Source organism: Phyllobates terribilis, unplaced genomic scaffold, assembly GCF_046119375.1.
Source record: "Phyllobates terribilis strain yellow unplaced genomic scaffold, ASM4611937v1 Scaffold_1__5_contigs__length_1240528914, whole genome shotgun sequence".
NCBI classification, from domain to species: domain Eukaryota; kingdom Metazoa; phylum Chordata; class Amphibia; order Anura; family Dendrobatidae; genus Phyllobates; species Phyllobates terribilis.
Window position 1 is genome coordinate 185,829,367 of NW_027362761.1, and position 14,189 is coordinate 185,843,555.

Genomic DNA, 14,189 nt, shown 5'->3' on the forward strand with positions numbered 1-14,189 from the left:
TAAAAGTAAGCAATAAGGTAATTATGGATGTAGGAGGCCTCTGTCATTTATTTTGGGGTTAGGCTGTAATGTATACCTTTTATCGTACTTGTCTTCCCATCTTTCTTATCTTTTTGACCTTTAAAACTGGATTTTCGGAAATTCCAGTTCATATGAACAGTGCTGACCCAGAATGAGCCACTTTGCTGCTGATCATCAGTTGATATATTCTTACGAGTAGTTTGAGAATGGAAATTTGTGTCCTTCACATGGATACCATGATTAAAACTATTTAAACACTGACAGTCTTCACAGTGATTTGGGTGAATGCACAGTTTTTGGTTCTTGCAACTATTAAAAACTCCAACTTCACCTTCTTCTGAAAAGGCCCAATTTACAAAACCTCCTGTAGAACCAGAGAATGCAACAGATTTTTCACCAACATTGTCCACATTATTTTGGACTACACTTATATCTGGAAGCTTGAGCTCATCCTTGGGCGCCTCTATTGTATTACCATTACCTGAACCCTCTTGACCATGGGTGTGTTGGTCAGTTGGAGATATACAAATACTTTGCTTACTTTTGCCAACTTTGTAATCGGTTTCATTGCTATAAATAACTTCAGGACCGGAGAAGTCCAAAACAGGTTCATAAGAATAAGATATCCCAACGGGAATTGAAGGAACAAGAAGAAAATTCCCCTGCACTGGAGTAGACTTGCTCTCTGATGATATCCCAGAAGTGACAGTATCACTTTCAGTCTCAGATTCTTTTGCGCTACAATTTTCTAAAGGGAAAGAGCATGTTTGCTTGGAAGGATCATGACACTCTGAAGACCACTGGCTCCTGGCTAAAGTCCTTAGCAGTGAGGGTGGCATGCTGTAACAATTATATTGCCTGTTGTTCTCAGAACACGTCACAATACTCCAACTGTGGGGTAGCTTCTTACATGACAATGTTTTCTGATCTTGTATAAGGGCCTCTTCTACTTGTAATTTATCCACTGCTGAGATCACTTTCAATGTGTCCACTGTCAAGGCCGAGAGGTCTTGTAAGTGTCCCAGCTGGCTGTCCAGAGATATCAGGGTGTCCTTTAGGTAGAACACTTTCTCATGTACCTCCTTAAACAGCAAGAACATTTCTTCAGTTCTACATGAAAAGAAGAAAATAGTATTCGGTTAAGTAATATGGTAAGTTATTGAAATGAACAAGAGCCTGAAGAAGGGCATCCGTGTGCTCTGCTTGGCAGTCTTCTTCAGTCACATAGACTCAGGATCAAGCTGCATCATGCATCCTTTATTAATACTAAAGGACATTTAAAGGACAAAAAAATCCTAAGGATCCTTCTCCATTTCTCTTGGTTACTAGAATCATTTAGCATTATAATTTAGGGGATATGCAGGGTAAAGATCAGCTGTTATCATATTTCAGCTGTATATGCCATAACTTCCCAATCGATGGGTGTCTGTCTTTAAAATTGTGAACGTTAATTCCGAAGGATCACAGTTTTTAGTGTGGCCTAAAAACACATTTCTTTAGGCAGACTTATCACATTCCCTAATCTTACTATTCTATATTCAGTATTCCCTCTTCCTCCCTACATCCAACAATAAAACCTCCTACAGTAAATTGCGCAAAAAAAATATACATTATTGACCATTTGCATATAAGAAAAATGTTAACGAAATTGTTTTTACTATAGATAATGCCAGATCCATATATTTATTTATATTTAAAGGATCCTTTGGGGCCATCGATACAAGATGAGTGATTTTCTTAATAAATAAACAATTTTATACCTTTGGGGAGCATGCAGTGAGCACACTGTATATATAATACATCCTACTATGTGTAAGACTGACTTTACTATTGGTGTGTGTATTTGAACCATTACTGAATTAGTTACCCATTTGTTGGATCTAGCATCTACACCCCATATGTAACTTTTGTCTACATTGCTGTCCAATGGTCTGGAATGTCTTCTTAAATCTTTCCTAAATTTGTGGCTTTCTTAATTATGCAGAATAAAAAATTGTTTAATTTTTGATTGCCATTATCAATCCTTTTTGGTCTTTTGTCATTATACCTTAGGTTTGTGGCACAAATCCTTTCACTGTCACTTGAGTGGAAACTTTCAACTTTTTCCTGGAAATAAGTTTCCACACATTTTTCTTCAAAGTCGTGAAGTTTTCTTAGTTCATCATCACTAAGATAGAGTTCTAAAAAAAATAATTAGTAGATAAGATCACAATAAGAGAATTACCTACATAGAATATTGAAACAATTCTGAACGTGGACCACAAGGTGGCAGTACTGCTCTATCTAGATCACTCATGGTGGAGAGACAGGATTCGGTTTGATATTTCGAACCATGAGATTCCCAGTGGTACATTAAAAGTGATTTTGTGAATGTCCACATTGTACAATAATGTCAGCAAGGAGCTGGATTTAATTAGGCAGTTTAAAAGGATGAAAACAAAGCTGAACTGTGGGTTGCAAGTGTGTTAATCACAGGGAAAATACTGGTTTTATACACCTCGCTACAGTCAAATCAAGCCATAAAGCCCTGCAGAATAGAGCTACTGATTAAACACATCAAGGCATGGGGCGAATTTACATTTTCCCACTGACTAAACTGCTACTTCTCGTCCGTCGAGCCTTCAGGGTTTCTTAATTTTATAGAATAGTCTACAGTTTAATATGACAGATCTTCATAGATAACATTAAGTACCACTGTAAATAGAAAAAAAAATAAGATTAACATGCAGGCGTACAGCGAGCAAAACGTGCACCATGCTTACCACGATAGTTCATTAAGTACCCTATATTTATTATGCAACTTTGCTTTACATTTATATATAATGATGGTAGGGTATGAGATATATTTTTGTCTTTTGTAGGTTTTGCTTCTTTTTGCTAGTGTGAACATGCTCCTATTTCTTGCATGTCTACCATCTTAGACCTCAGTTCACATTGCTTGGTTTTTTGTCTTGTTTGCATTCTGTGCAATTTAAGGGTGTGGCATCCCCTTTGTTGAGCTGATTAGTATATATGTAGCTTACCACGGGCCTAGGTGGTCTGGAGTTGGGACCCGGTCCTATTTGTCTACCCTTTTATATGCATTACTTCAACTTTGATATACAGTAAGGTTTTTAATATAGGCAGTATAGGTACCGTCCCAATTTAGGGTCACCTTGCCGCTGGTGGGACGGCTTGTATACTTTTTTTGATCAAAAATAGTTCACTAAGTACCCTATATTTATTATGCAACTTTGCTTTACATTTATATATAATGATGGTAGGGTATGAGATATATTTTTGTCTTTTGTAGGTTTTGCTTCTTTTTGCTAGTGTTTACATGCTCCTATTTCTTGCATGTCTACCATCTTAGACCTCAGTTCACATTGCTTGGTTTTTTGTCTTGTTTGCATTCTGTGCAATTTAAGGGTGTGGCATCCCCTTTGTTGAGCTGATTAGTATATATGTAGCTTACCACGGGCCTAGGTGGTCTGGAGTTGGGACCCGGTCCTATTTGTCTACCCTTTTATATGCATTACTTCAACTTTGATATACAGTAAGGTTTTTAATATAGGCAGTATAGGTACCGTCCCAATTTAGGGTCACCTTGCCGCTGGTGGGACGGCTTGTATACTTTTTTTGATCAAAAATAGTTCATTAAGTACCCTATATTTATTATGCAACTTTGCTTTACATTTATATATAATGATGGTAGGGTATGAGATATATTTTTGTCTTTTGTAGGTTTTGCTTCTTTTTGCTAGTGTGAACATGCTCCTATTTCTTGCATGTCTACCATCTTAGACCTCAGTTCACATTGCTTGGTTTTTTACCACGATACAAGCCTGATTTTAGGAGAAAAACAATTAAGGAGAATTGGGAGTTATGATTATTAACCCCATAAAGATGGCCAGAGAGTGCCCATCATAGAGAAATTCACAATTAATTCTAAAGAAATTGTATTACCAAAAATATGGCAATGACAATAACAGCAGCGCAGAAAGGCTATGAAGACAAGTCCGTTTGGACGTTTTGCTTTAGGAACAGGCAGATGGAATAAGTGATTAGTTGCATCAGTTATACAAGGAAGCAGTGGGGCCCTGTTATATATTATTGGGTCCACTTTTTAAAACGAAAAAAAAAATCCTGCATGTAGAACTTTTTCTTCCTTTTTTGAAATAAATGGAACCCAGAAGGACCCCATAATAACCAAAGAGTCCCCTCTGCTTCTGAAGTAAAAGGTTTACTTCTTCCATCTGTCTCTTCCTAAAACAGAACAGACAAAATGAATGTCAGAGTGGACATATGAACAGAGCCCAACAGAAGAAAGTGCCACATAAAAGTGACAGTTATGACAGCCATAATGCCTCCATAACAGTGAATGGCAAAGTGTATAGTAGCCACAGTGCCTTCATAACAGTGATTGAGACCATTTGAACATAAGGCTTGGACCAGTGGCGTACTGCCAATAGCGGCAGACCATGTGACTGCTATGGAGCCTGTGAATCGGGGGGCTCGGTGCCAGCGCTGGGCCCCTCCCACCTGGCATCGTCCTTCCAAATATATTGGCATCCTGGTTGCCAATACAGTTTAAAGTAATGAAGGAATAGGGAGCCATCCGCTCCTTTTTCCATCATTCTCCCTGTGCGTCTGAGCTTTGACATTTCAGCACTGTGGGCGCGATGACGTTACTGTCACACACCCAAGACTGGAGCAGTGGGGGAATGAGGGCAGGCATTTTTTTTTTTTAAATCAATGAGTACATTGTGGGGCCCATTATACTACATGGAAGGCTATGTGGGTCCTGTTATGCTACATGGAAGGCTATATGGGGCCCATTATACTCCATATAAGCTATGTGGGGACCATTATTCTCCATGGAAGGCTATGTGGGTCCTTTTATACTACATGGAAGGCTATGTGGGTCCTGTTATACTACATGGAAGCCTATGTGGGGCCTATTATACTATATGGAGGGCTATGTGGGCCATTACAATATTTTCATGGCTATGTGGGGGGCCATTATACTGTTTGCAGGGCTATGTGGGGGGGGCAATATACTGTTTGGAGGGCTTTGTGGGGGTCCATTATACTGTTTGGAGGGCTATGTGGGGACAATTATATGGTTTGGATGGCTATATGATGGGCCAATATTCTGTTATGTGGGGGGGGTCATTATACTGTTTGCAGGGCGATGTGTTTGGCCATTATACTGTTTGGAAGAATATGTGGTGGGCCACTATTTTGTTTGCAGGGCAATATGGGGGCCTTTACACTGTTTGGAGGGCTATGTGGGCGGCAATTATATTGTTTGGAGGGCTATGTGGGAGCTATTATACTATTTGGAGTGTTAGTGGGGGCCATTATACAGTGTGGAAGTTTGTGTGGGGTTCATCATACTGTGTTGTGTGGGGGCCATTATACGGTTTGGAGGGGTGTGTGTGGGCAATCATATTTTTAGGAGCGTTGTGTTGGGGCCATCATAAGCTGTGAGGGCAATTATACTGTATGGAGGGGTGGATGGAGGCCATCATATTGTGAGGAGGGCTGTTTAGGGCCATTATACTTTTTGGAGGGTTGGTGTCACAGTGGGGCATCATACTGTGTTGGGTTCACCATGCTTTGCCAAGGGGGTATAGTACCGTCATTATACTCTATGTGTGGAGGGTACTGTGGAGGAATTCACTGTGGGGGTATCATACTGTGTTTGGGGGGCACTTTTGTTGGCATCATACTTTATGGGGGCAATGATAGGGGAATCTAGGGACTTCAATAGGAGGAAAATTACTTTGTAAGGTCTGCAAAGTTGTCTTCTGTGACACAGCTGAATACTAATGATTTTTTTTGGACGGGGGGAGTAATTAGAACTTCTGCTATGGGGCCTCATTATTTTTATGTACACCCATGGCTTGAACAGCACTCTGCATAGTACTTGTGGTGCACAATGTACAGAAATATTTAAGGAATCTGGTCACTCAGTTCGCTTCTTTATTCAAGTAACTAAGTACATCAGGTCATTTCTGAATGATGTATCAGAGTAAAGCAAGACATTTTTTGTATATTCCTCCACAAAGCTACCTGATCACGTATAGTCTAGTGATAGAAGATCATGGTGTTTCAGTACAGTGCTTAATAAAGACCCAGCTGTGGCAAAGGGTCAACACGTTGCTGGTGAGATGATACTCTAAAGAGGATGATCATGGATGCTGTAAATGCTTTATTTCTTTTGACCTTCTGTTGTGTCAAAAGTTCCTTTTTGGGCAGCCTTCTAATCTTCACTGAAAAAGAATCAAGAAACAGGCTCATTTTATTTAAAAATGAATTACTGTACTTACTTAATCCACCATCTCCTTCATCTTGGTCATTCTCTGTGTGATAGTGATGTTGGCAAAGATGGTGAATGAGTTGATATATATGGCTCAGCAGAATAAATGGAGGTGGCAGCCATGGTTTGTCATGGTACATCATGATGTATCGGTAGCGGTTATACTTCCATAGTTTGTGAGCAATGGATCGCATCTGTCTGTACACATAACTAGACAACAAAGTAACCAAAGCTAATTAGCATAGTCCAACACTTATTACACATTGAGGCAAATATATTAAACTACTAGCAGACATTTTTGCTACATTACAAGCAAACCTCTACTAGACTGTTAAATAATGTATCAGAATGTTTATTAATGGGAATTTGTCAGTATCAAATCATCTATATGGGCATGTAAGTCCTAGGAAGCTGAATAAAATAATACCTTGAGATCTACGATCCAATGTGTAATTGCAGAGAAATCAATGTTTTTCTTATAACCAAATAAGCCATTAAGGTCTATGGGCCAGATACTGATATGCATGAGAATCTGACCCCAGAGATTATATTAAATGGAAGAGAGCATTACCAGTGTGACATGTAACTAATTCAGAACAGTAGAACTGAACTTTGTCTCCTTACAAACACATTAGCTGCAGCTCTTATAGCTCTGCTGTATTGCAACAATATTGCAACACTGGCTGCCTGTGAGATAGAAGCTGTAGCACTGATAATACACATGCAGATGTGCCAGTTATAATCACACACAGCTCAGCAGTGACATCAAGAGAGCGGAGAGCGGCCATTACACATCACACTGGTAACTCCCACTTTTATTTGAAATGGGTTCTGGACACAGATTCTCATGCAGATCATTTACATATAAGAAAAACAAAGATATTCCTGAATAAGACATAGCTTACAGATATCAAGGTATCATTTTATTCAGCTTCTTATGACCTGCGTGCCCATTTTCCCCTTAACCCCTTTACCACCCAAGGTGGTTTGCACGTTAATGACCAGGCCAATTTTTACAATTTTGACCACTGTCACTTTATGAGGTAATTACTCTGGAAAGCTTCAACGGATCCCCCTGATTCTGAGACTGTTTTTTCGTGACATATTGTACTTCATGATTGTGGTAAAACTTCTTCGATATCACTTGCGTTTATTTGTGAAAAAATGGAAATTTGGCGAAAATTTTGAACATTTTGCAGTTTTCAAAATTTTAATTTTTATGCCCTTAAATCAGAGAGATATGTCACACAAAATAGTTAATAAATAACATTTCCCACATGTCTACTTTACATCAGCACAATTTTGGAACCAAATTTTTTTTTTATTATTATTATTATTATTATATAAGGGCTAAAAGTTCACCAGCGATTTTTCCAACAAAATTTACAAAACCATTTTTTTAGGGACCACATCACATTTGAAGTCACTTTGAGGGGTCTTTATGACAGAAAATACCCAAAAGCGACACCATTCTAAAAACTGCACCCCTCAAGGTGCTCAAAACCACATTCAAGAACTTTATTAACCCTTCAGATGCTTCACAGGAATTTTTGGAATGTGGAAGAAAAAAATTAACATTTAACTTTTTCACAAAAATGTTACTTTAGACCCAATTTTTTTTATTTTCGCAGGGGTAATAGGAAAAAATGTACCCCAAAATTTGTTGTGCAAATTCCCCTGAGCACGTAGATACCCTATATGTGGGGAAAAACTACTGTCTGGGCACACGGCAGGGTTCGGAAGGGAAGGAGCGCCATTTGACTTTTTGAATGTAAAATTTGCTTGAATAATTAGCGGACGCCATGTTGCGTTTGGGGAGCCCCTGATGTGCCAAAACAGTGGAAACCCCCCACAAGTGACACCATATTGGAAACTAGACCCCTCAGGTAACTTATCTAGATGTGTGGTGAGCACCTTGAACCCACAGGAGCTTCACAGAAGTTTATAACATTGAGCCGTAAAAATAAAATTTTCACATTTTTCCCACAAAAATGTTTATCAGCCCCCAATTTTGCATTTTCATAAGGGTAACAGGAGAAATTGTACCATGCAGTTTGTTGTGCAATTTCTCCTGCGTAAGCAGATACACCATATGTGGGGGAAAACCACTGTTTGGGCATACGGCAGGGTTCGGAAGGGAAGGAGCGCCATTTGACTTTTTGAATGTAGAATTTGCTTGAATAATTAGCGGACGCCATGTTGCGTTTGAAGAGCCCCTGATGTGCCTAAACAGTGGAAATCCCCACAAGTGACACCATCTTGGAAACTAGACCCCTCAGGGAACTTATCTAGATGTGTGGTGAGCACCCGGAACCCGCAAGTGCTTTACAGAAGTTTATAACATGGAGACGTGAAAATAAAAAAATCTAACTTTTTCCACAAAAATGATGTTTTAGCCCCAATTTTTTTATTTTCACAAGGGTAAGAGGAGAAAATGGACCCCAAAAACTTTTTTGCAATTTCTCCTGAGTATGCCAATACCCCATATGTGGGGAAAATACAGTGTTTGGACGCACGGCAGAGTTCAGAAGGGAAGGAGCACTGTGTGACTTTTTGAACGCAAAATTGGATGGAATCGAGAGCGGACGCCATGTCGCGTTTGGAGAGCCCCTGATGTGCCTAAATAGTGGAAACCCCCCACAAGTGACCCCATTTTGGAAACTACACCCCTCAAGGATTTTATCAAGGGGCATAGTGAACATTTTGAACCCCGAGTTACGACACTGAATTTGATAACATTAGGTCATCATATTGAATAAGTTGTCATTAGTCTTAAGCGCAAGTGCTCGCTACTTGAGTTTGCATAGGGTACTCAGGTATGCACCATGTACCGCGGGTGCTTGAGTGACATGCTCGAGTCCCTGCCCACATGTTTCACGGTTATTAGACACCAAAAAAAAAACAAGCGGGGATCGCTCGTGCATGGCAGGCAATCCCCGCGAGGTTTTATTGGCCGCGAAGCATATGGGGCGGAGACTCGAGCATGTCACTTGAGCACCCGCGATACTCAGTGCATACGCGAGCAATCGATGCAAACTCAAGTAGCGAGCACTTGCCGCTCAACACTAGTCGCCATATCGTCATCTTAACCTAACCTAACCCTAGCCCAACCTTAACCCTATCCCAACCCTAACCCCAACCCCAACCCTAGCCCAACCCTTGCCCAACCCTAACCCTTGCCCAACCCTAACCCTAGCCCAAACCTAACCCTAAACCCAACCCTAACCCTAACTCAACCCCAACACTAACCCTAGCCCAACACTAACCCTAACCCGACCCTAACCCTAGCCTAACCCTAGCCCCAACCCTAGCCCAACCCTAACCCTAGCCCAACCCTAACCCTAACCCCAACCCTAACCCTAGTACAACCCTAATCCTAGCCTAACCCTAACCCCAACCCCAAGCCTAGCCCAACCTAACCCTAACACTAGCCCAACCCTAACCCTAACCCCAACCCTAACCCTAGCACAATCCTAAACCTAGAGTTTATTTTTTATGCCGTTCCTCGTACCGCACGAGTGATTAGACGACTTTATTCTTCGGGTCGGTGCGATTACAGCGAAACCAGAATCATATCGGGTTTTTATGATTGACAGCTGTCACACACTAAAAGACGCATTTTTTTGTAAAATCTAGTTTTTGCATCACCATATTTTGAGAGCTATAATTTTTCCATATTTTGGCCGACAGAGTCATGTGATGGCTTGTTTTTTGCAGGATGAGTTGACGTTTTTAGTGGTGTCATTTTCAGGCACGTGACATTTTTTGATCGCTTTCTCTTCCGATTTTTGGGAGGCAGAATAAACAAAAACCAACAATTCAGGAATTGTTTTTTTTATATTTTTTTATGCTGTTCCGCGTGTGGTAAAATTGATAAGGTAGCTTTATTCTTCGGGTCAGTACGTTTACAGCGGTACCACATTTATATAGTTTTTCTTTGTTTTGACGCTTTTACACAATAAAAGCTATTTTATAGAAAAAAAAATTTTTTTGCATCACTTTATTTTGAGAGCTATAACTTTTTTATTTTTCGGCTGATGGAGCTGTATGGTGGCTTGTTTTTTGCGAGACAAGATGACGTTTTCAGCTGTACCATTTTTATTCATATTCATCTTTTTGATCGCGTGTTATTCCATTTTTTGTTTGGCGGTATGATGATAAAACATTGTTTTTTGCTTCATTTTTTATTTATTTTTTTACCGTGTTCACTGAAGGGGCTAACTGGTGGGACAGTTTTATAGGTCAGGTCGTTCCGGACGCGGCGATACCAAACATGTGTATTTTTATTGGGTTTTTTTTTTCATACTAATATTTATTGATGGGTACATTATATTTTTATTTTTGGTGAATTATTTTTTTTATTTGTTTTTATATTTTTACAATTTTTTTAAACATTTTTTTCATTTTTAAAACTGTTTTTACTTTTATTCTTTGTCCCACTATGGGACTTTCACTTTTTTCATTCTCATCGCCTGTATAGCATAGGGATGGAGCACTTGTGTGCGGGCGCGATCGCAAAGATGTACTAATACGTATCAGGCTCTTAAGTCCCAGGGCACAGATACGTATTAGTACGTCTTGGGCTTTAAAGAAGTGTCTGTGGTTTAGTGTCAATATTGTAGTAGGATATATACACAATAGTCTACACACTTGACCTGTCCTCTGCCTACATACTTGACTTGTCGACCCCTCATTCCTATTACAAATCCTCTCTTACCTTGGCATTAAAAACTTGCCCTTTCCCAGATATCTCCATGTCTGGGTCGGCCTCCACCGAGCCGAGGAGTAATGGAAGCCAACTCGCCGGCTAGCAGGCTGTCCTCAGCAGAATAAAAAGAGAAAAGTTGTGGAATAGATGCAAGATCAGCCTGTCTCAACAAACAATGTCCAGACCTCAGGTGCAACAAGAAGAAAAACTCGCTTTTACTAGAGCAGTTGATGATGATTACAGCTCTCCACAGTACACTGAGCCAACAACCCCTCATGGTGTGATGATTCCAGCTCTTTTCCTGCAATGTGTAGCAGCTCTCCTCACTCCCGCTGCATATAGCACTATACTCGCACTAAAACTTCTCCTCTCAGCCAGGACCATGGCACCTCAGGCTTACAGGAAGGTACCTCAGCTCTCTTCCCACCGCTGACAACTAAGGATCCTCCATAGACATCCCTCGTCTGATCCCTAACTGACATCGTCTGGGAGTTAGGCACTTCTTGAACCGCGCAGGACACTATGCCCCATGCGGCTGCACAGATTTCGCTGTTGTCTTGACAACGACCACAGCCAAGGAACTAGCTGGCCTCATTGCTCTCCAGCACCACTCAATCCCAGGGGAGCAGGGTTGCTTCTCCTGGGACCAGTAGTTCTCCTGTAGGGGCTGCTACCCTCCAGACTTCACAATAGCCCTTACACTAATTAACTAATTACATGTGTGTGTGTAAAAATGGCTGAAGAGCTGGCTTCTCACACCATCAGAATTCACAGATATTTGTGACGCCTGTCTTTGCAGGGTGCCACACTCATACCTCACATTTAGAGTCTCCAATTCCCAAATTACTTCCTCATCCCATGCTCTCTTGGTGTCCCTCAAGGCACTGTCCTGGAACTCCTACTCGCCCAGACATCATCTTTCTGCTGTTCAGAATCCTAGAATGTCTGTTAGCCAAGTCCTCCTTCTCATCAAACTTTCTAAACTTCAATGTGGACAAATCTGAACTCATCATCTCCATTTCACTCAACCCTCAGTTTTCGATTTACCACAATATACAACGTCACGCTTTCTCCTGTCTCACATGTCTGCTACTTCGGTGTAACCCTTCACTCGGTCCAGTCCTTCTAACCACACATTCAAGCCCTTACCACCTCCTGCCACCTCCAACTCAAAAATATTTAAAAAATCCATCCTTTCAATCCTGAATCAACTATAGTGTTAGCATGTGCCCGCATCATCTCTAACCTCAACTACTGAAATATCATCTTCAATGGCCTCCCAACTAACACTCTCGCACCCCTCCAGGTAATCCTTAACTCCACGGCCCAATTAATCCACCTCTTCCCTTGCTACTTCTCCACCTCTCACCTTTGCCAATCCCTTCACTGGCTTCCACTTTCCCAACAAATCCAGTTTAAACTACTAAACAATGATTTACAATGCTGGCCATAATTTGTCTCTTCCATACATCTCCAAACTAATCTCCAATACCTTCCCACAAAATCTCTGGTCCTAAGAAGATCTCATTCTCTCCTCTGCTCTACGTTCCTCACCCAATCTCCTCCAAGATTTTTCCCAAGTATCCCTCATCCTCTAGAATTCAATGTCTCAGCATGTCCGATTGTCTTCTACATTGGAAACCTTCAAATGCAACCATCTCTTCAGGAAAGCCTACATCCTGCAATAACCCTACTGCCACCTTACCACCACTGGAGCTGCAAAAAAAATCCAAACTACTGTCTCCCTCCCCATTACAATGTAGATTTTAAACTTGCAAGGTCAATGTCCTCTCATCCTCCATAACAGTCTGTCACTTTTAGTTTACTCATTGTAATTTATACATGTATTTTGCATATGTAAAACGTATCCAGAACAAAATATAAATGAAACACATTTGTTTTTGCTCCCATTCTTCATGAGCTGAACTCAAAGATCTAAGACTTTTTCAATGTACAAAAAGGCCTCTTTCTCTCAAATATTGTTCACAAATTCGTCAAAATTTGTGTTAGTGAGCACTTCTCCTTTGCCGAGATAATCCATCCACCTGACAGGTGTGGCAGTTCAAGATGTTGATTAGACAGCATGATTATTACACAGGTGTGCCTTAGGCTGGCCACAAAAAAGGGCCACTCTAAAATGTGTAGTTTTGCAGTATTGGGGTGTTCCGGGGGGGGTCAGAAAACCAGACAGTATCTTGTGTGATTACCATTTGCCTCACGCAGTGTAAAACATCTACTTTGCATAGAGTTGATCAGGTTGTTGATTGTGACCTGTGGAAAGTTGGTCCACTCCTCTTAAATGTTCTGTGCGAAGTTGCTGGATTTCGGCAGAAATGTGAACATGCTGTCGTACAGTATACGCCGATCAAGAGCATCCCAAACATGCTCAATGGGTGAGGATGCAAGAATCTGTACACAATTTATGGAACCTGAAAACATCCCAGTTCTTGCATGGCCAGCATACTCACCGGACATGACACCCAGCCATACTGTACGAAAGTGTGTTCAAGTTCCTGCCAACATCCAGCAACTTTGCCCAACCATTGAAGAGGAGTGGATCAACATTCCACAGCCACAATAAACAATCTGATCAACTCTATGCACTGCGTAAGGCGAATAGTGGTCACACCAGATACTGAATGGTTTTCTGACCCCCCTGGAATACTGTAAACCCACACATTTTAGTGTGTCCTATTATTGTAGCCACCCTAAGGCACACCTGTGCAATAATCACGCTGTCTAATTAGCATCCTGATATGCCACACCAGTCAGGTGGATGGATTATCTTGGCAAAGATAATCACTAACACAGATTTAGACAAATTTGTGAATAATATTTGAGAGAAAAGGGCCTTTTGTGTACACAGAAAAAGTCTTAGATCTTTGAGTTCAGCTCATGAAAAAAGGGAGCAAAAACAAAAGTGTTGTGTTTATATTTTTGCTCAGTATATATAAACCCTCTTCAGATGTACAGCAACATTGAATTTATGGTACTGTAAAGTAAATAATAAAAATGAGAATAACAATGATAATAATAAATAATAATAGTGTTTCTGCAGAACGTCATGAAGGTTTTAAATTCAGAAATCCACAGACAACAGGCTGCAGTGGTTTCCAATTGGTAAATTATCTTTCCCTCTGACGTTAGGAAGTGGCC

At 40.6% G+C, this 14,189-nt stretch overlaps 1 protein-coding gene across 3 annotated transcripts in view; it reads right to left on the minus strand.

Annotated features, from left to right (window-relative positions):
- Positions 1-14,189, minus strand: part of TRPM6 (transient receptor potential cation channel subfamily M member 6) — a 381,140-nt gene that overhangs the window by 120,073 nt on the left and 246,878 nt on the right. For all 3 annotated transcript variants that reach the window (XM_073670622.1, XM_073670620.1, XM_073670628.1), the window contains exons 24-26: positions 6,336-6,535; positions 2,069-2,201; positions 77-1,131 (exon numbers count right to left, since the gene is read on the minus strand). In XM_073670622.1, coding sequence (XP_073526723.1) covers positions 77-1,131; positions 2,069-2,201; positions 6,336-6,535 — 1,388 coding nt within the window. The remainder of the gene's footprint in view (positions 1-76; positions 1,132-2,068; positions 2,202-6,335; positions 6,536-14,189) is intronic.